The 21,250-nt window shown below is 38.0% G+C and overlaps 1 protein-coding gene across 2 annotated transcripts in view; it reads right to left on the bottom strand.

Moving 5' to 3' along the window:
- RFTN1 (raftlin, lipid raft linker 1) overlaps positions 1-21,250 on the bottom strand; it is a 98,583-nt gene that overhangs the window by 22,481 nt on the left and 54,852 nt on the right. For both annotated transcript variants that reach the window (XM_057424834.1, XM_057424833.1), the window contains 2 exons: positions 9,586-10,009; positions 5,480-5,683 (listed from right to left, as the gene is read on the bottom strand). In XM_057424834.1, coding sequence (XP_057280817.1) covers positions 5,480-5,683; positions 9,586-10,009 — 628 coding nt within the window. The remainder of the gene's footprint in view (positions 1-5,479; positions 5,684-9,585; positions 10,010-21,250) is intronic.

The following is a 21,250-nucleotide window of genomic DNA, read 5'->3' as shown; positions in this document are numbered from 1 at the left end:
GAATAATTAGGGGAAAGAAGAAAGCAGCAGAGAGCTAATAGGGTCATATTTTGGAGAAAAGGCACACATAACCCATGCTATGGCATCAGGATTAGCAGGAATTTCAGGGAGACTCTTACACAGAGGTGTGGAAGGGCATGGACATGGACACATGCACGGAGTCCACCTGCAGTATCTTTATCACACAGATGCTCTAGGTCTAAGAGCATCTTAAGTCTACAGTCACATTCTACAGCTGACCCACTAAGTGAGATTTACATAACCTAACACTAGATATTTATGATACAGAGGTCTACAGCTGAGTTAATTATCTAAGGTTCTCTTTACAATTCATGGAGAGAAATAACCATTACTTCATTCAGGACCCAGTTTCATAGAATCACAGAATCATTCAGATGAACTGCTCAAAGCAGGTTTAGCACAGTGCAGACCAGATTGCTTTATGTAGCTGCATCCTGAAAACATCCAAGGATGAAGACTGAACAAGTTCCTGGGCAGCCTCTTCCACAGTGTGATTGTTTTCACGATGAGAAAGCTTTTTTTTTTATAAACAACCAGGACCTCTCTTGTTTGAATTTACATACATTTTTCTCATACACCTGAATCAAGAACCTGGATCCATCTTTTTTATAGTCTCCTCAACAGGCACTGCCAGGCACTATTATATCCCTCAAAGCTCTCTCTTCTCCAGCCTAAACCAACCAGCTTCTCAGTCTTTCTTCACAGAGCTCCAGCCACTAACTGTTTTGTTGGCCCTGTGCTAAACTAGCTCCAGTTTGTCGACATCTTTCTTGCTCCCTTTGGGGGAGGGACAAAAACTGGACACATTATATGATCTAAATGCAATCTAATGAGCATCAAGTAGAAGATGATAATCACTGTCCTTTATTTATTGGCTATATTCCTGTCATTACAGCCTGGCATGCTACTGCCTTCTCTCCTGCCAGGGCATCCTGCTGGTCCACTTTCACGTTGCTGCCTACTAATATCTGCCTCAGGATATTTTTCAACAGAGCTGCTATCCATCCAGGCAGTCCCCAGCCTGGATTAGTGCAAAGGCCTCTCCCTTCACAGAGACCTGAATACATTCCTGTGTAACCTGCTGTAGGTGGCCCTGCCTTGGCAGGGGGCTGAACTAGATGATTTCTAGACGTCCCTTCCAACCCTAATGACCCTGTGATTCTGTCGTATTTGTCCTCATGGAATTTCAAAAAGCTCCTGCTAGCACATTCTTCCAGCCTGCCCAGATCCCTCTGGACAGCAGCCCAGTTCTGAACCACATCAGCTGCACCCCTGAGTACGGGATCATCTGCAAATTTGACAAAAACAAGCCCCGCTGACTCCTCTGCATCAATGACAAAGAAACACAACAGGTCCTGGGACAGATCTCTGTGGTATTCCACCTGTCACTCCAGGTAAAGTGTGACCTATTAACCATGATCCTCTGAGCCTAGCCACGCAACCAGCTTTTTACCCTTTCTAGTTGTCGTCCCATCTAGGCTGCAGAGTCCTAACTTGGATACAAAGATACTGTGGAAGCCACTGTCAACCTTGATAAATACACCCAAAATGACATCTACTGCTTTCTCTTCATCTACAAATCCAGTCATTTTATTCTTTCAACCCATGCTGACTGTTCCGAATCACTTTCTCCAACTTCATGTGTCCAAAAATATGTTTCAAGAAGGCTTACTGCATTTATTCAGCTGAATCCACTTATCTACAAAGACTAGTCATCTAAAGCTTTTGATAGTGAGTTGCTCCAGTTTCCACTATTTCTCATGAAAGGTATTTCCTGATTCTGATGCAGTTGTATTCACTTTTAGTAATCTCTTGTTTAACAAGATTTAGCTCCTGGAACTTGACTTACATTAAATAGGGCTTTCATAATTCCAAACATTAGTTCATTTGCAATCAGGCAATAAAGATTGCCAATAAGCCAAACTGTTCTGTCTTTGCTGTTTGTGGTATCATTGCCCAATCTCTACTCTTGAATTGACATAACTCCACTATTTCCTAAAGAAAAAGCTCTGAATGTAAAGGTTACAATCACTGTCCTCCCTCTGAAAACACTCCATTACCACTGCATTTTTCATTAAGGTATCCTACTGTGCACAAAAAGCTATTTTCACTGGGTTGTATAAATATTTGATGTAGCTCAGTTGACTAAAAGCCATTTTGAAGTTCTTGCTTCTCATTTAAAAGAGGTATATGGGAAAAGACTTCTTACTTTACCATGACAGCTTACCTAGTGGGCAACAATTTTCCCCTTGTTGTCTTTGAACTACAAATCCCCCTTACCCAGGAACGTAACCTTTAGGCTGCTGTTGCTCTCAATGAAGAAAACTAGCTATTTGTTGCTTTATGTGGCACATGACCTGAATGCTGGCATTTGCTTCATATTTGTATTCCTCTCTTCTCCTGAATCTTTTCACCTTCAGTACACACAGAGAAAATAATTCCATATGGATGATAAAAATCCCAGCCCCAGTGGCTAAAGTGACTATAATTGGCCAAAGGCATCACTGCTTCATCCTTTGTCTGAGGCAATGAGAGGGTAACCAATATAATCAATCTGGCCCTCTAAAAACCTGACTACTTTCCTTTTCCAAGCAACTTGCATTTTGTTTCATTTGCCTTGTCCTTAAGTACTGTCAATGTCATCTAGTTGGTTGCCTGGCTTTTTCTAAGTTTGAAAGGCAAGAAATTCTCACTCAGAATGGTAAAACAAATAAAAGAATGCCAGGCATTTAAAGACCTGCAGTTCAAAACAAGTAAAGATGAGCAGGCTTGTGATCATACTGTTAAGCCATCAAAATATAACCTTAGTTTTGACTCTTCCTCCATTACCACTCTCATCTTCTCATATTGCTGATTGGAGACCTGCTGTTATAGGAAAGAAGATGACCTTTCCTGTTACATCCTTTCCATTCTCAATGGTATTAATCTGTAGCTTATTACTATACAGTCTCTACTTCTTACTAGAAGAGGGAAAGGTAAAGTCCTATGATCACTTTAGATCGTTAGGGAGGATCAGTTCACGCCTGGGACTACAGGCAGAATTAGCGATGACATGAGCTGGATGAAAACCACCAGCCAGTAACTAAACTCCAAATCTAAATAACTGTTAGACAACATAAGAACATTCAAGGACCAAGCAAGCTGCTGTTTCTAGCTTACTAGCAAAATCTGAATGCATTTAATATACGGTGTGACTCTGTGTGGTTTACATATTGGATTTTGCAACTGTGTTATGTTTCTGTTTATAATTATCTGGTACAATAAGCAAAAAGAAACAATTGTTATCAGTGAACTTTAAAACTATTTTGAAGACTAATTATTAAACTGTTGGCAGAAGGAAGAAACAGATTTACGACTACTGACAATCTGGAAATTTTCACGTCATTGGGCATTCCAAGGACAAGGAGGAAAAGAAGATAATATCCCTGCTTTCAAGTATAATAAGCAAAATAATGAATTCATACTCTAAGCCAAAGAGAAAACCAGCCCCCAGAAGAAAGAAATGTGATATAACCAATTAAAGAAAGTATGCTAATATTACCTTAATTTGGAAGAGGAATAATGAGTGAGTAAGGAGACGTTCTATGAAGAGATGGTTAGGCTTTTATAAAAGAAAAAAGTAAGTAGCTAAGAAGACGTCAGCCCCCTCTTTCTTCCCTCCTCTCTACCCTGGGCTGTTTCATAGTTGTTGGCGTATGAGTGAAAAAGCTGTTCGTTTCTCTGTGGCACAGGAAGATTTTAGGATTTAAATAATAAACATTTAACTGCAAGTGAAAGCAACTTGCAGACGTTCTTAGCAAATGTTCTTCTAATAGCATGGGCATGTTCATGGCGGTTTAACATAAGTGTTCGAATTAATACACTTTTAGAAACCACAGCTCTGAGCTTTTTAACTTCTAAACCTGTTCTTCCTGAAACTGTAAAATGCTAATAAAAATGTTTACTCTAGTTTAATCCTCAATCTGTCCACTTTTACAAAATTTGTTGTCCTGTTTGCACTGAGACTTTACTGTCATTATTTAAGCCTACTTTATCTATGTCTGCAGGCAGTTATTCAGCGCTCCTCACTCTGGCACCCAAGTACATGAACTTCCCCAGGCCTCTGTTACATAAATGAACTTAAGAAGTTTAAATAACAGAAAAATGCTGTGTTTAAAGCATTTTAGAGTGCGCTGATAAGCAGTTTTTATTAAAGAAAATACTGAGCCTGATAGAGCTAATTAGGTTTCCCTCTCTGAGTTGCAATTTATACACATAAAGTAAATGACCATTTGTTTTTAAGCAAGTTAACTAGCAATTACAAGGCTTTCCAGGAAGCTGTGTGAAAGCATTCCATCAGCTGAACTTTAGACCTTCCTTTCTTGCTACTTGCTTGCAAAATGAAAAATTAGGATTGCCTGTTAATTTCCTGATTGACTTTTTCCAGAACTGACTCATATTACTGTGTTTCGTCATGGGTCCTGGAATTCTGACCAGCAACAAAATGAGAAGAAGATGCCCTGGAAGCAGTTCCCCTACAATTCGAGGCACAAACCCACTAATCTTAGTAGCAGTGCCCAGTCTATGGGAAACCACATTCCTTTTGAAGAACACAAACCAAACCAAAATAAAGTGAAAGATTCAGCCATAAGCACTTTAACCATGAAATACATTAGTCATGTAATTTTCCAGTAAAATTAATCTGATTGTAACCAACATTTTTATGCTCAAGTATTTGTATTGGTTTATTCTCAAGGTCCTTTTGGTCATGTCTCTCAGATCCCTACTCTGCACCGAAGTCTTTCTTTGTACAGCAGGCTTGTCTTCAAAGCCATGGTGGCCATGAGTATAGTACAGATTGGCTACAGTATTAAGCTGGACTCAGTGCCACATTTTCACAACATGCAAAAATCTGGTTTTGAATTTTTCTCTTCTTAAATTAAGACCAGCATTTATTCATCACTCATAAGAACACACTAGCTAGGATGAAACAAACATAGAAGACAGTTTTGCAAAACACTGTGCCATTAAAGTGGAAAGGGTTGGTCTCTACAGGAACTGGAAGGAACTAACTACATGTTGACCAGATGAAATTCAAGGGTCCTTACACTGACCTGTAATCAGTGTGTGCCTGGATAGCTAAGAGCAAAGCCACTCTTCCATGTATGTCATCTGCTTACAGTCTTATTAATTTAATTCATTTTACTTGGTACTGTTTATTAACTCTGTATATTTCAGCAATTACAGGATCATCTCTAGTATGTTTATAAAATACAATATATGATCTGTTTTCCTTATTCAGATGCCAAAATATTTCCTGTGCTTTCATTCCGTTTTGCTGAAATAGGCTGATCTAAAACAAATCTGCCCCAAGCCTATGCTAAAGCGCCTCCCAAATGCCTTCTCTTCAAAGATAATGACCTCTATTAGAGGAGAAAGGAAAATAATCACAGCGTAATGCTTTCTGTAATTTCCATACCATTTACCATTCCAAGGCTGAAGATGGCATTTACCAAGGAGCCTCCTTTCCTGAAGTGATCTGTCATGTGCTCCAGCCAATTTGCTTCTAAGCTGTTGACAGTCTGCCCATTCCTGGAGATCCTCATAGGGATAGTCACTGTATAATACTGGCTGCATCTCTGTAGGGTTTTAGGCTTGTTGAAAAGAGCGAAGATCTCTGTTTCTACCAAAAAGAAAAAAATGGAGTAATGCAACAACTCGTATCATAATATTTGAGCTAAAACAATGTATAACCCACAGTTTGCCCTTGCCTGATTACACTGTGTAACTGCAAAAAATACTTTGGGATGTGGTTAACTCCTTAATACATTTCTGCAGTGTCTAACACGCTAGGGTCCCAAAACCCAATATGGTATTCTGACTGCTGTTACAATAATTGTTAATAATAATGGATTCACTGTTGATAATAGAACATTTAAAGACTAATGCACAACACCCCTACTGGAGTTACCAGTGTAAGCTGAGATAGGAAGACATGCTCCACAAACTGCTTTAAGTACTGTAGCAGTCAACAAATCACTAAAAATCAATGCACAGAGCACCTTATTTTTCTACTGAATTGTTAAAAGAGCTGTGACACTGAGGACAGTTCAAATATGAAATCTTACTGCAAATTTAGGAGGAAATGCATTCTGTAGCTCATGGCCATTAAGCTACAGCATTAAGTAACTTGGTTTTGATAATAGAATGGCATGGAACCGGCAAGCAGCAGTCTTATCTAAAGAAAATACAAAGAATCTTTGATGTAGCATAGAGACCATGCAAGCTGCTTTGTTGATTTTCTCTGTGTCTAAGTCAAGGTGAGACATAAACACATCTGCAAATGAATTTTGAAAGTGAAATTGTGAAGGGTCTTACAAATAAGAACATTTTCTAGAGTCTGCTCCACATCTTCTCCAGGATATTGTAGGAGCAGTTGATGCAGACTTACTATCACAAAAAAGTCATTGCTGACAGCAAAGCTCATCTTTCACAGCCTTAAATTGGAAGCAAGTTGAAGTGCAGGTACAACCTTCAAATTCTCAGGAGGGTACAACTATCAATAAAATTACCCTTTTTTTTTTTACATTAGATTTTACTTATTAAATGACATGGAAATGAATGGTAACATTTCTATCGATTTCCAAACACCAGGAATTCTCCCCAAATTAATATTAAAAGTAAAGACACAATATTAAATTGTTTCATTCAAGAAGCTCCTCTTGTTTCCAAGGTATTATATTCTAACCTCAAGGATTAAAGAAAGAGATGTCAAGAGAAATGTTAAGATGGCTCTCTAACAAACGACCCTGAGCAAGTAGTGTGTAAGTTGAAAAAGATACTAGAAGGGAGATGCTCAGAGTCAGGCTGGCAGCACTTGAAGCAGAGAGCAAGAAGCTCGGAATATAACCAAACATGAAAAAGAGACCAATCTTAACTCAGAAGAGCATACACAGAAAACTTCTTTGATAATTTTGATTCTGACACCCAAAATGGAGTTATGTTGGAAATGGAGATGTTTCTGGTGTGTATTAAGACATTATACTAACAATAGAAAAAACACAGAACTGAAAATCCATAGGGAAATGATAATTTGTATTTTACACTGGGCTGTTGACAACATGCATTTAAGATGTGTGGGAGTCTATCAGTGGCTGACATGGTTTGTCATCATTACTAACTGTATACTACACCAGTCCTAACCACTGTTCAAGTAATGACTGACAACAGTTTTCACCAGCGAGCTTGACTGCTCAAGCATGGACGAAGACACCTTCAGCTTGGTTCTAGGTAACACAGTATTTCTGGACATACTATTGAAATATCTGTGAGTTGTTCGCAGGCAAATCATTCTCCAGACTACTTTGAACAGCCCTTTAATAAAAGGGAAAGTGTATGAGCACTACAAAATATTTAAAAACAAATGAAGAAGCATAAAAATAACAGTTGAATAGTATAAGAGTTAAAATAAAGAATAAGATTTCACAAACAGGAAGAAATATACTTTTTTTTTTCCTGAAGTTTTATGTATGGAAGAAGGAGTTCAAAGACTGGTAACTTCCTATGGAATAAGTAGGCTGACAGGAAAAAAAAAACAAAACAAACCCAAAAAAACCAAACCAAAACCCCCCAAACCCCACACAAAACAACATCCAGTGCTTTCTATCTTTTTATGTTCCCAAGGAAGGATGGAGAACTGGTGCCAAAGACTGAAATACATTTTCCACAGGAGGAAAAGGGAGTGCTGTAATAACAAAAATTCATACAAGAGTAATAAGGAAATCAGCAATGTTGTACAGGCAAGAGATCCTACAGTAGGTGAGCTGTCACACAAAACTGCCTTCTCAGACTTGGAAAGTAATTGCGTAATTCACCAATTAAGAAAAGAAGCCAAAAGGGACTCAGAGAAACAAAGAGAAATAAGGAAACTAAATGCATTTCTAAAATAACCTCTCTTATATGGCAAATTAGCAGCTGTAATAAAATCCCGGAGTGTTACAGACAGATAGAAGTTGAGAATACTGGAGATGATCAGCTTCACATTATGCATAAATATTAAGAACGTGGTTACTTGCAACAAAAGATTTTTTGTGTTCAGTATGGAGAAGAGCATCAAAAAGATTATTAACTTGGTAGGTTAACTCTCTCAAAGACGGTGTACATAAAAAGAGAAGTAAGTGGTCTGATTAGACTTGGAGATAAATAATTTAGAACTATAACACTAAGTGAGGCTTTATAATGCATAACATTTTAGTGTAAACCAGAACATATTATTAATTTGCCTTTTTACCCAACAAAAATTGAGGAAAGTATGGTGAAAGGTTACTAGAGTTGTGATCCAAATCTGATGAAAAAAGACAATCACACCATAATGCAACGGAAACCAAGACAATAGTCCAAAGAGGGTACAACACAAAGTCATTCTTGGTCCTATATAAAAAAAATCCCCAAAGGGGTTGGATTGTTTGACTGAATCTATGTAAGACATAAAGAATACAGATAAATTAAAGTCAAGGACAGTACCAGCTGAAGAAATTCCATCTACATTCCTCTTACATAGATTTGTAGCTGGTAAGAGAAATGAGTGTACAGAGTTTTCTAGGATCTAAGCAAATCTAGGAAAGAAAAATATTTTGAGGTTTAAACTGGAAATGGGGCAAGAACTATTTACTTATGACTTCTCATTTTCTAAATTACTCTTGTCTACATCCTATTTTGAACTACAATTCCTGTTAATCAAGTAACCTCCATGCAACAAACACCTTAAAGAGGGTACTTTGAGACCTCAGCTGAGACTTTTGGGTTTTGATGGCATGACATTTAAAAGGGGAAGGCACACCTGAAGAGAAATATGTCAAAGAAATGAAAGAAAGAAAACCTGTATACGACGAATAAGCCTACCAAAAAATGAGAACTGCAAGACAAATTATTAGGAGCAGCATTACAAAGAGGACCTTTGTTATGAATTAGCAAACATGAGCCATTACAAAAATAACTGCTGTTTTCCAGCAGTCACAATTCTTACTGTAGCACTGACCCCAGGCTGTCTGCAGGATACTAGGATACTTCAGAGTACAGATCACATACATTCCTGCTGTTCCTGATGTGGTTTAATTTCGGCTATCTGTTCACCTGCTACAAAGGGGCTAGCTGCGATAAGGTTTTGTGACTTATTCCTTCTCTTGCTGCAAAACCTTATCAGGCAGATTAGCAGGGCTTTTTATTCAAACAGACAAAAAGGATACAAAGATCAAAAGCTCTCAGGGTATCTCAACAAATACAGAAATAAACCAATTCAGCTGAACAGCAGATAAAAATAAGTCTTTACACTCAGGCATACAAACAGGCCATAACAAAGTGGCACTTGCTTATGTCACCTCTTTATGTGCCATGCGACTTATGCTCAGTCGTTGTGAGCTGTGTAACCATGCTGAAATCAGATTAAGGGGCTCATCTGGTTCACCTTTCCTTCGCTACTACAGCGGTAAGGTCGTCCCATCATCCCCACCCCCCAAATGAGCTGGGAACATAATGGGGGCAATTTTAACGTGGCTTTTATGTATGAGAGATCACTGCAATACTTACTGCCCGTAAGTGGTTTTAAGCATTGTGCTGGTGTTTCATTCTCTACAAGTCCATTTGGCTTGTCTGCTGCTTCTCTTACACTTGGGTTTGCATGTTGAAACTGTTCTTCATTTCCCTTTGCAGACCTGAGATTCACCTCTTCAGCAGCCTGTCCTTCACCCCTCCAGTCCTCCCCGGATGGGGCACATTGGTCAGCACTTTCCTCACTCAGTGCTGGCGTACTGCATCCATTAATGCCATCTATTTTCTCGCCATCAGGTGAAGCGTGATCCTCAGGGTAATTTGAAACATTTTTGTTATCTCTTGATTGCACAGAGTTGTTACTGGTGGGTGTCAAGGAGGCACTGACAAGACAGTTCTTTTGGGAATGGTACTGAGGTATAATTCCAACAAATTTCAAGCCTTGACTTGCAGCATCTTGAATCTACAAGTTGAAGAAGATTATATTTTTAACTGTCAAACCGTCTTAGCTAAATCGAAACACAGAAAATAACACCCTTCAAGGTGGCTAGCATGTCACTTGGCTACTTTTGCCCACTACCCTCAGAAACTGTCATGTTACATTTACATAAAAAGTTACATTTTATAGAAGCAGGATGAGAAGTTCCCTAAACAATTCAAAATAATGTGAAAGTGGAGAAAAGGAAAAAAAAAAAAAAGAGAGAAAATACCTACACATTTCTTCAGAAGGGACAAAGTGTGTTTGAAAAGTTTATTTATGATACACTATCAGAAGTGGTATTACTCGCAAAAAGTTTTAATATCAACCATAAGAAGTCTGGGACTTAATATTTCATCTTCTGCTGTGTTAGGTGTATGATTATGACATCTATGCAAGGAAAAAAGTTACTAATTCTTGCTGTTAAATGCACCATTATAACAACAGTTGTTGTTTGCCCTATTTTGGATTGAGATGCAAATGGTAAACATTCACAGAACAACTTCCTGAAAGCAAAGCTATTTTAATATATCACTTTTGGGAAGATACAGAACTCAGAACAGAAGAAGGTACTGTGAAATGAACTAGCAGAACTAAGCAGAAAAATGTAAACTAAGGGGTGCTACTATTAATCCTTCACACTTTAGGTAAAAGAGGAAAATGAAGGAATCCAATCACAAAAGATTCTAAAAAAAAAACAACTGGGCTAGTGGTAATGACAATTAGATAAAGTTGGAATTAACAAAGGAAAGTTTGAGGTGAAGCAAGAAGAAATCTCTTCTAGGCAGACTCAGCACTACAGGTGCACCATCCATTCGAGTCACTGGCCTTATACTCCTCAAACCTAGAAGAAGCTGCAGTGCAAGCCAGACTTCTGTGAAAACGTGCATCTGCTGATTCATTTATCAGAATCCCTCACCAAAAAGGAAAGGTTTCCATGTAAGGTATATTCTTCACATAACAAATGTAAACACACTTAAGGAAATGCCTTGAAAATGGAGAAATAATTCCACTTTCTCTGGATATCATGCCATTCCAGAGAGTTAAAGTGTTTTGATTATCCTCTGAAGCTCAATTTAGTAGAAACTTAAGTGACAGTTCAGAAACAGTTCAGGCTTTTTCTTTTTAACTTAGAAGGAAGGTCATTTCTCCATCTTCTCTACTCAGAATTATTTTTTTTTTATAATGAATCATCTACTTCCTGGCAACATGTTACTGTTCTGAACACACAAACCTACAGATGACACCTGATCAACAAGAACTTCCTCTTTCACCACTATTATATTTTCCATGTTAAATTAACTCTTGATTTTGTGATCACAGGAACTTAAACAGGGCTCTCCAGGAAACAAGGCAATGGGCTTCCCAGGTGTTTACCCTGGCAAACATGGGATGTTGACCTACCTAAAGCTCATTGCTAAAGAGGGCAATAACCTCCAAATAAAAACACTACTAGCAGTATCCTGATCAAATACCTGTCTACACAGGATGTTAGCATGTAACTAGCTTGCTCAGAAAGGCTGAAGTGAATGATAATGATAGACGCATTCATAATATGCTTAATGGTCCTGACTCCCTGTTGTAACTATGCAAATACCTTTTTTATACAGTCAGAGTTACAAATTCAGTCCATCTATTATCCCTGATCTATAGACATATCACTACATTTGTTTAGTAGGTTGCAGGGCAGCTAATTATAGAAATGTAACCAGTATACAACTGTTAAGAGTTTGAGGATAGTATATATGTAGCAATTTTATTGCTCCTGGTCAATAAAGACTGCTTGTCAATCTACAGCAGACTCTCCCACGCTGTGATTTGGATGAGAACAGCTTTCACAGCTATTGTAGCAATGTTTTACAATCTTGGCTCACTCAAAAAAAAAAAAAAGTTTGTTCTAAGGAATACCTGATGCTGAGGTTTTTTTTCTGAGGCTCCTGTTCTCAGAATAGGAACAAGAGGAACAAAGGACTGAGTGATAGCTTAAACTGCATTAGCCTAATGGTTTAGCAGAAAGACTGGGAAAAGAGACTGTGTCTTCAAGGCCTTGCCCTTAAGGAAATCAGTATTATACAGAATACAGAAAAACCTGTATTTCAAATTTTCCCAATTACATGAGGGGGAACCAAGCATCTCATTATTTTCAATAAAACCAATTTAGCAGGAAATGTTACATCAACAGGGCAATGTACGCTGCAGAACAGCAAAGTGATGTATCAGCAGACATGAATAGTCTTTCCTTCCAACTTTCCACAAGACCATGGAGAGGCTAACTCTCATCATAAATAAAGTACAAAGCCTGAACATTTCCAAACTAAAAAATCAATTTGATTCTCCAGCATCCTGCTGAGAGTTAAACAGTACCAAATTGTAGATGCCTTTACATCCAGACCAAATTATGCCATCCACTATACATTCACATTTCCTGTTTCCTGGATGTGAAATACTGCATATTTGAATATTAAAAAAAAAAAAACAACAAAACAACAACAACAAAAAAAAACCCAAACCAACCCCCCCCCCCCCCCCCCCCAAACCAGAAAACCAGAACCAAACCCTAAAACAAAACCCAGACTTAAACATGCCCAAACCTCAGTACCTGGACAGCTCATACCCCAGAGCTACACATGTCAGAAGGGCTGTTTCTACCAGCGACCTATGGGGTTTGAACCTTTTGAGGCATCCTGCACTGGCTCACACAGTTATGTCTATTCCACCCTTTTGGGAAAACATCTTAGCAGATGTAAGAAAGAGGGCAACCAACACATGGCACAAAGCAGGGGCAAAGCTGCACTGAATGGGAAGAACATGATGCTACTGTGACAGTGCAGGTAAGTACCATCAGTTGTCTTTATGCGGCAGTTTAGAAGACTAACCAAGGTCTTTGTCATACTACCTTGTATGACTAAATGAGAGGAAAAAGCATAAAAAGCAGACCAACTGCATCTTCATCACTCACCACACCAGAAAAAAAGCTGTATTAAAAATGCCCTTACGTTAGGTGAGCCACAGTAATTTAAATTGTTTTGCTGACTGTTTTTGTATTTTAAACATGCTATAGACTTGCTCTTTACATCCTGGGAAATTTTTAACAGGGAAATTCCAACAAAATTAAAAAAAAATAATTCTTTGGTTCTTTCCCCAGATAGGAACAGAAACACTTTTACTGTCTGATTAAGTGCTGGCTGGATGATATTAACCACAAATACAAGAACAAGTCTCCATCGCAAAAGATGTTACTGTTCAACAACAGAAGCAGAACATAACTCATTTAACCCATTAAATCCCCAAGTGGGTATATCCAAATTTGTTTATAACCATCTTGCAACAAATTAGATTTATGCCAGTTTAAAAATAGAACCTGCTTTAAAAAGGGGTGAAATTTCAAGTGTACAGAGGGCTGAGGCACTTAAAGAATTTAATGTCATCTCTGTAATTTGCTTGATTAGAAACCTGGCATTTTCCTTGAGGGGGAAAAAAAGACAGATTTAGCCTTTGCTATCTGTGGAATAAATTTCAAATCTCCCACTGACTTTAGCAGGAATAGGAACAAGCACCAGGGCCAACCCCAATGTGACTATCTTAACTGAATTTTAGCTGGGGCACTTGTGTTAACATTCTTACCATTTGTGAAGTGTTAAGTGTTTATTTCAGAACTGAGTGACCCCTATTTTTATGCTGCATTTGCAAAAAAGGAACCTTCAGCAGCACAAAGCAGTGTCACTAAATATTATGTTGAGGTAGCAAATTTATGTTCCATCTTTTCAAACACTTCTGGTTCAAGAGAAGGCTCCCTACCTAATTAGAAAATGGCTGAGAGCCTAATTTACAGATCTGTAAAACCACACCTGGCAACAGGATGACTAAATGATGAAATCCTCTTTTCTGGAAACTTTTCTGGAAACTACCTGCTTTTAAACTATAGGCCTCCCAGCCATGAAAGAAGTGCAGAGATTCCAGGCTGAAGATTATTTTGAACAGACACATAGAGGTTTTCATTTCAAGTCTATTTAGAATAAAGACACTTGGCAACTTCATTGTATGGTTCACATATTGTTTGTGACTGTACATTTCTTGCTATATCATTAGCTCCATAATAATTTCCCATTCATAGTGAGCATGATGTTCTTACTTATAAATACAGAAGCTCAAGGATATAGATCCCATGCTGAACAGAACGATATACTTTTGTCAGCTTGGGCAACTACTTACAGGGTGATACTGTACATTTCTCCCATGGGACGGCACACAGCAAATCAAAACACTTCCCACAAGCTCAGGGTAGTATTCCACCCACATCAATAAACATGGGAAATAATGCAGAACAATTTAATAATGAGGATCTCTCCCTTGGATAGGAATTTTTAAACAAATGATTTAATAAAGTATAAGGAATTTCTTTTAACTCCTATACTCCAAGAACTGGACATTTTTTTGGGATGCATCTAGAAGAAAACCAGTTTTACCAGTTTATGTCACCAGGGCACTCCAGTTTATAGTAGTCCTAAATGCTCTCAAGGCTTATACTTCCTGATCACCTGGAAAAAAAAGACCTTCAAAACCTAGGTACCACGACTGAACCTTTCATCAATAGGTTTGCTGTATGGTTCATGATATTACAAGATACTGAAAGAATGTTTCAGCAACCCAGAAAGGACTGCTATTAAAATAAAACCAAATAACAGAAACAATTTACAAAGTGCACACATAGCCAAAATGTACTTTGAGAAAACATTCTCTAGGAGCAATGAACTGATTTTCTGAGTAGTCAGATGCATTTAGTTAGCTCTGCAGTGAACTAAGGGAAGAAAGACTGCTACTTAGTCTTACTGATGGCCAAACATATGGCCTTTGAAACAATAGCTGTTTAATTTGCTCAGAGCTGTTTAAACCAAGCATGAACTGCCTTAGCCAATAAAAAAATGCTTGTCTGTCTGTGTGTTGTTTGGTTGTTGTTTTTATAAGAACAATGTTAGAGGCATTAGATCTCATAATGTGCACTAGAAACAAGATCACTGTATTTTTCTACCTTGTTTTTAGGATTCAAGCAAATCTCCTATGACATAGCACCAGGGATCTGCATGCAAAGAACATGATCTTGTGATTTGAGGAGAACACTATGTACTTGCACGCCAGGAGCTGGAACTGGAAAAGGATGTTCAGGACTGCAGTCATTAGTATTTAGTAGTACATGTTTCATCATAAATAACTGCACATCTTCCTTCTAGTTTGTTCATTTATGAAAACAGATGTTTAAAATTAAGACAGGCTTTTAGTTTGCCTCTGCTATTTTCTGTAGGTCTCACATGAGAAGAAAGGAACAGTCATCAAGAGTTACTGCTTATTTTAAAACCAACTAAGCTTAGCTAATGTTCCAAAGGAGAGGTTTAGTTCCTTCTGAACAACTCAAAACTTCTGCAACTTTGGCATTTTTGCATCTCTAATACTATGTTACAAAAAAGATAATTCTACTAATCAAACAGCAAAACAGCAACTGCAAAACATTTCTCTGTTGTTACTCTGACTCTGTTTCACTACTTGCAGATTTCCAGACCATACAACCTTTCTGACTAGGATGCTCTGTCATTTAAGCCTGTACTTCCCATGCATTTTTAACCTTTTCCAGTTTATACTTGGCAATCTGCATTTGAATTTGAGATAGACAGTTCATGTTCATATAAGTAGATATAAATGTAACTTTTAGAAAGTCAAATCCCAATCTGCATTCAGGCTCTCAAATTATCAAGTATTTTCACTATCAATTACATCAAAATAGGCCATCAGGGATGAAAGACTGGAGGGATGCCTTGAGAAATGCTACCATAATCCCAAACCACAGTGTCACCCTTTAAGCAGTGTTGGTGATAGTGTTTATCTTGGTACTTCCAATGAAACCTTGACCTCAATATTACTGTTTTGGAACTTTAGCTAAGACTCTTAGATTGAAGTTGACAGACTCAAGAGAAGATAACAGAGCTCAAAACCAAACCCAGAAGCTAAAAACTAGTTTCTTGAAGAAGCAGATGTATGCTACCTTTCTGTCTCTACAGTACACAGCCCATTCAACAGAACCATTGACTTGACATTTTAAGCTCTCTTTGCATTTGTGATAGAGCATAACTAGGCACTGAAAACGAAAAGAAAGAAAGCTTTGCAGTTGTATAGCATGCTCAATGGTAGTAATTTCTGCAAAAGGGAACTGAAAGCTACAAACAACAGGGAGAAATGTAGTAAAGCAAGTAGCTACTGCAACTTACTGCTATGCTGAATAAAACAGAAGATAGGCTCTTAAGACAGTGCTGCCAACAGCAAGCTATACGTCTCCTGCTACTGGAGCCAAGGCAGGGATCAGAGTAACAACTTCAAATTCCTCTTCAGCTTGTGTTAGCTGTACATTTATTCCTGAGAACAGTATCATTATACTAAACATGTAGTGCAGCATGGTGCAAGTGCATTTCTTCCTTTCAGCATATCTCACTAGATGACAGCTCTTGAAACCCCAATATCTCATCCTCTGTGGTCCTGAGTGCAATGATTCTTCTCAAATTATTAACTTATTTTGGCATCTGTTCCTTCACAGAGCTGGCAAAGGGTAGACATTGCTGGACACAGGCTACAAAGGTTCAGTGACTGCGGTACCTGCCCAAAAGCTAGGTAACATATATGCATCCTCCCACCCTTGCCTAAACTGTGAAAAGAAATCCTGAATTTACCCACATCATTTAGGATTTATTCCCTAAAAAGTGGTTTTGACCTAGGATAGACTGCTACGGAACAGCCAGCTATGCTCACTCAACCTAAATACAGGTGTAGAAACTGTTCCAAGCACTTGCTCTAGAGAACAAGCATTTTCAACATACAGACCATGTCTTGTGCGTGAATCTTGTGACAGAAACTCCTATGCTAATGTGTGAACATAAGCAAGGGGAAAATGCAGAACACAAGAAAACGGTTATTTATTTGTGATCAACCAGCACTAACGTGATTCAAAACCGGGACACTGGTTTAGTCCATCTCTGTCCTAAGCAATGTAAACAAAAAAAAACCAAAATGTTCAGGAGAACAGGAATAGTTTAAAAATGAAGATTTCAGTCTCAAACTTACAGACTTTGCCTTTAATTTGCAAGGAACACTTTCTTTTATCTTTTATAACAACCCAAGTGTGTTTCTTTAAAATCACATTGTTTCATCAAGCCATCTGCTACTCGTAGCCAAAATTACAATTTGAACAATTTGCCCACATTTTATTTTAGTACTGTATAAAATATTATACTATTTATTGTTATTTTTAAAGAGATATTTTTCCCACCAGACAGAAGTGGGATCATTAAAAACATCTACATATTTTATAATATCTATTTTTATTCTGGTCAAGAGGATGATTCTGAAAGCTGCTGGGGGCAAAGGATTAGAAAAGCACAACCAGGCTCCTGGGAGAGTCCTGAAAATAGTTTCGCAATGTTCGTGGAAGATATATATCAACACCACTCTTACAGGGCTTAGTCAAAAGAACACAAGTTGAAAGAAGCTTAACCAGGAACAGATGTTTCCCTTCACACCAGGCTATTTAAAATACAGTATATGCTATTTTTTGCCATCTCTTGTTATATATCCACTTACAAAATGTTAACAAAATACACTTTAATAAATATTATCACAGCAGGTCACAAACAGCCGAACCATTGATGTTGGTCTTAACTTCTGCTTCATGACCGTATCTACTTCTAAGATCCAAATACTTACAAATAAAACAGGTGCTCTGTTTGCAATGAAAACATGTAGAAAACAAAGCAGTCAGCTAAATGCTCTGCAATGGTCTTCATTACAATGTGCTAAAGAAATAAATGTTATACTGCTCTTTTGCAAAGACCCCGGAGAGTGAAGGTTTTCGGGTGGGATTTTTTGGGTTTGTTTTAAGGATAAAAATGATTTTAGAGGAGGTTGAGATCATGTGTAGATAAGTAATCCCAGGTAATAAACAGTACTCTGGAGGGGTCATTTTCTAGCCACAGAAGTAAATTTGAATTGCTTATTAATTTGAAGAATGATCCTCTCAGCAACATTAAAGACTCGATTTTCTCCCTCTTCTATCTTTTACTGCCACCTGCTCTGACTGTATACCCTGCAGGAAATTTCTGAATAGGCCAGCTAAAACTTATCTAAAATAATGTTTAGGATTACAATAACCACCTAAGGAACCCTGGCATCAACAGAGCAATCAGAGACTTCACAGAAGAGATCCTTGTAAGACTGTAGCAACAGTCAGGAGTCTAGTGCTCTTCAGAACACGTTAAGCTGCATCTCTTTGTTCCTTCTAAAAAAGAAATCGCAGGGCCAAGATTAAGAGTTGAAGAATAAAAAATGACGAACAAAAGGAGACAAGAATGTGAGAAATACTGGAACAGCTATATAAAAATGCAGTATTTTTCTTAGTGATTAGAAATAGAAGTAAAAGATACAAGATTAGCAATTTTCACATTCATTTTATCTAGAATATTTTAGACTTTTTTCTTCTCATTTGCTTGACAGACTATTACAGACACAATAATATAAAGTACATATTATTATGGACAAATTTGTCTTATGACACATTTTTTATCTTCCACATCTTTTTGCCATTTCATAGTTAGATGCTGAAGAGAGTTTTAAAACTCAGAAACTGAGAGCTCAAAATCATTTAACACTGCTTTCACACAATATATGGCTATATGAAGTCCTTTGTTTTGGTTATGTAAAACAAAAATGTTCATTCTGATGTGAGCGAATTTGTAGAAAGTAAACAAGTGCCAAGTCTGGGCTGAATCACTCCCTTGTCTATGAACACCCACAGAAAAGATTTAAAAAACTCCTGAGAATTCATATAGAGATTCAGTTTTTATCTTATAGGAGAAACAGAAATCCTCCTAAATATTCCAACTCTGCTTCTACCTAGCAACTTAAAAGAAGCACGAGAATTAACCTTTTGACAGCAGTACTAATATAAAAATTCTTCACTAATTACAGACATAACATTATCCTCCAGAAAATGATATGCATGAACTAAGATGGCAGTTACCTTGAGGATATCAAACCAGCTACAGATGAATAGAGGGAAAAAACAAGAACGTAGGAAAGCAAGTATCTCAGCAGTTTGATGAAAACATCAGTATGGAGAAACGTGCAGTGAGACTGACCTGTGGTTGTCTGGGGTGTGTAGCAGTTTCTTACCCATCCACTCACCGTGACTCCTGCCTGCCGCTCCTTTCAAAGGAGTGAGGGGAGATGAAGGGCAGAAGGATTGAACACGTTCAAGAATGTCTCACCTTTCAGAAGAGCACTAAGCAAGTTCAACTACAGTTGTTGGTAGTAATGTGCATTAATTTTCAGTCCATAAACAAACACTTGAAACATACTAATTCTTCGTGCTAATTCTATTCCTGAGAACATTTTCATTTTTTAAGAGACATCCAGAAAAAATCCAGCAAATACCAGTTCATACTATATATTCCATAAAACTGGCATGAGGGATCAAATATAGTAGGTCCTTTCAGCAATATAGGATGTGGGCTTTTCATACCAGTGTTAGTGTTGTATAGCCTGCCTTTCAAAACAGTCCAATTCCCTGTGCAACTTGGCTTTGCACCAGGGAGAACTGCTGGTCACTGTTTCAGATGCCAACTCTAGAACATACATACATAGGTAGCAGTGTCCTTGGAAAGTGTTTTTTTGGCATATTCCTCCCAGGGGTCCCACTTGCTTAAGTCTAAGAGGTATCATCACTTCCTTGGCCTACCAATGCTATTACTGGAAAACAAAGGTTAACAAACTTACAGGCAAAGTCACTACTGCAGGAATCAAGATTATTTCTAGGGTACTTTGGACTACAGTTGTTCAGAGGATCACTTAAAGGAGTGACAAGCTACTGGCAGCTTTTGAGCTAGTGCTGGTGATAGCATCTGTATGCTCACTGAACTTCATCAAGACTATGAACAGCGGGAATAGTAATGAGCAGATCTGACAAACAATTTCATATGGCAGATTCCATCTAAAGATAAGTGTGACACAGGTGTTGCAAGATAACAGTCACGTTTCAAGCTGAACCGTTCCGCTTCTGAAAATGCAAAACCAATTATTCATCTGTATGGCCTTAGGTTTGTTGCAAGAAATTAGACTCAGTTCTGAGTCAAGTGAGGACACAGCAGCAGGGAGAGGTCCTTGTCTAGTCAAAATCACAGAAGGAAGATGCCTGCGTTTGAGCTCCAGTTAAGCTACAGCATTTTTAAACCATGTTTTCCCGTGCTTATCATACATCCCCAAGGGATGACATCCACAGGGGGAAGGAATATGAACTCTGCAATGGGTCAAACTGGAAAAAGAGTTAACATAAAAGAGTTTCCTTCTGACAGGGAACATTGTTAATAGACACTGACATTGTTAATAGACATTGTTAAGCAGGCAACCAAGGATACAAAGACATGCTTCCTAAATTTTAAAAAGTCAGAACTAGGAAGAAATAGCAGAGAAACCATCTTCTATTTCCTAACCTTTCACCAACACCACCAAGATATGAACACTGGCATACAACCTTCTGCTGTTACAGTTCTTCTAGAGCATGTAACTCAGACTAATGTGGAAAAGAAAGGTCATGAGAAACACACTCAGCATTCGTATATGACTGCGTATCCAAAATAACTCTTTTCTTGGGATGTCAGCCTAGCTTCTTCTTCCCTTGTCTAAGCAGATGAAGAAAACAGGAACAGGATACACAGAAGAGAAACTAAGGAAGTAATTAAAGACAACCCCATTTTACAAGACAAGTCAAATTACTACAAAATATTGTACCTTAAAAGTAACATCTCTGATTTGCAACAACTTCAGAATGATCTGAGCCACAGCGATCAGAAGTTCAGAAGTTAGCTTTGCTCATTAAAAAGCACATGAGCAAATACTTAATCTCTGTTTTGCCTGAGAGCTAAAGACAGGAGTGCTAATACAGCAGTCAAGTACATACACAACAGCTACTTCTTTCATTGCCCAGGAATTACATGATAAAGACAACACAGGCCTGTTTGAGCTCTTTAAGACAGGTGGAACCGCAGTAGATCCACACTGATATGAGAAAACAAAGAGAATGTGGTGATGTCGATGTGATTTTATGGTACCTATGCAACACTATGTCCCCAGTATTTAACTGTCTCCCAGCTCTTACCATGGTCAGAAACTCCTATAGTGGCAGAACATACAGAA

This window comes from Pezoporus wallicus, unplaced genomic scaffold, assembly GCF_028554395.1.
Source record: "Pezoporus wallicus isolate ANWC-B61680 ecotype Strahan unplaced genomic scaffold, APGP_CSIRO_Pwel_v1 contig_3181, whole genome shotgun sequence".
NCBI lineage: Eukaryota > Metazoa > Chordata > Aves > Psittaciformes > Psittacidae > Pezoporus > Pezoporus wallicus.
Note: the sequence above shows the minus strand (reverse complement) of the source record. Positions and strands in the feature narration are given on the sequence as shown.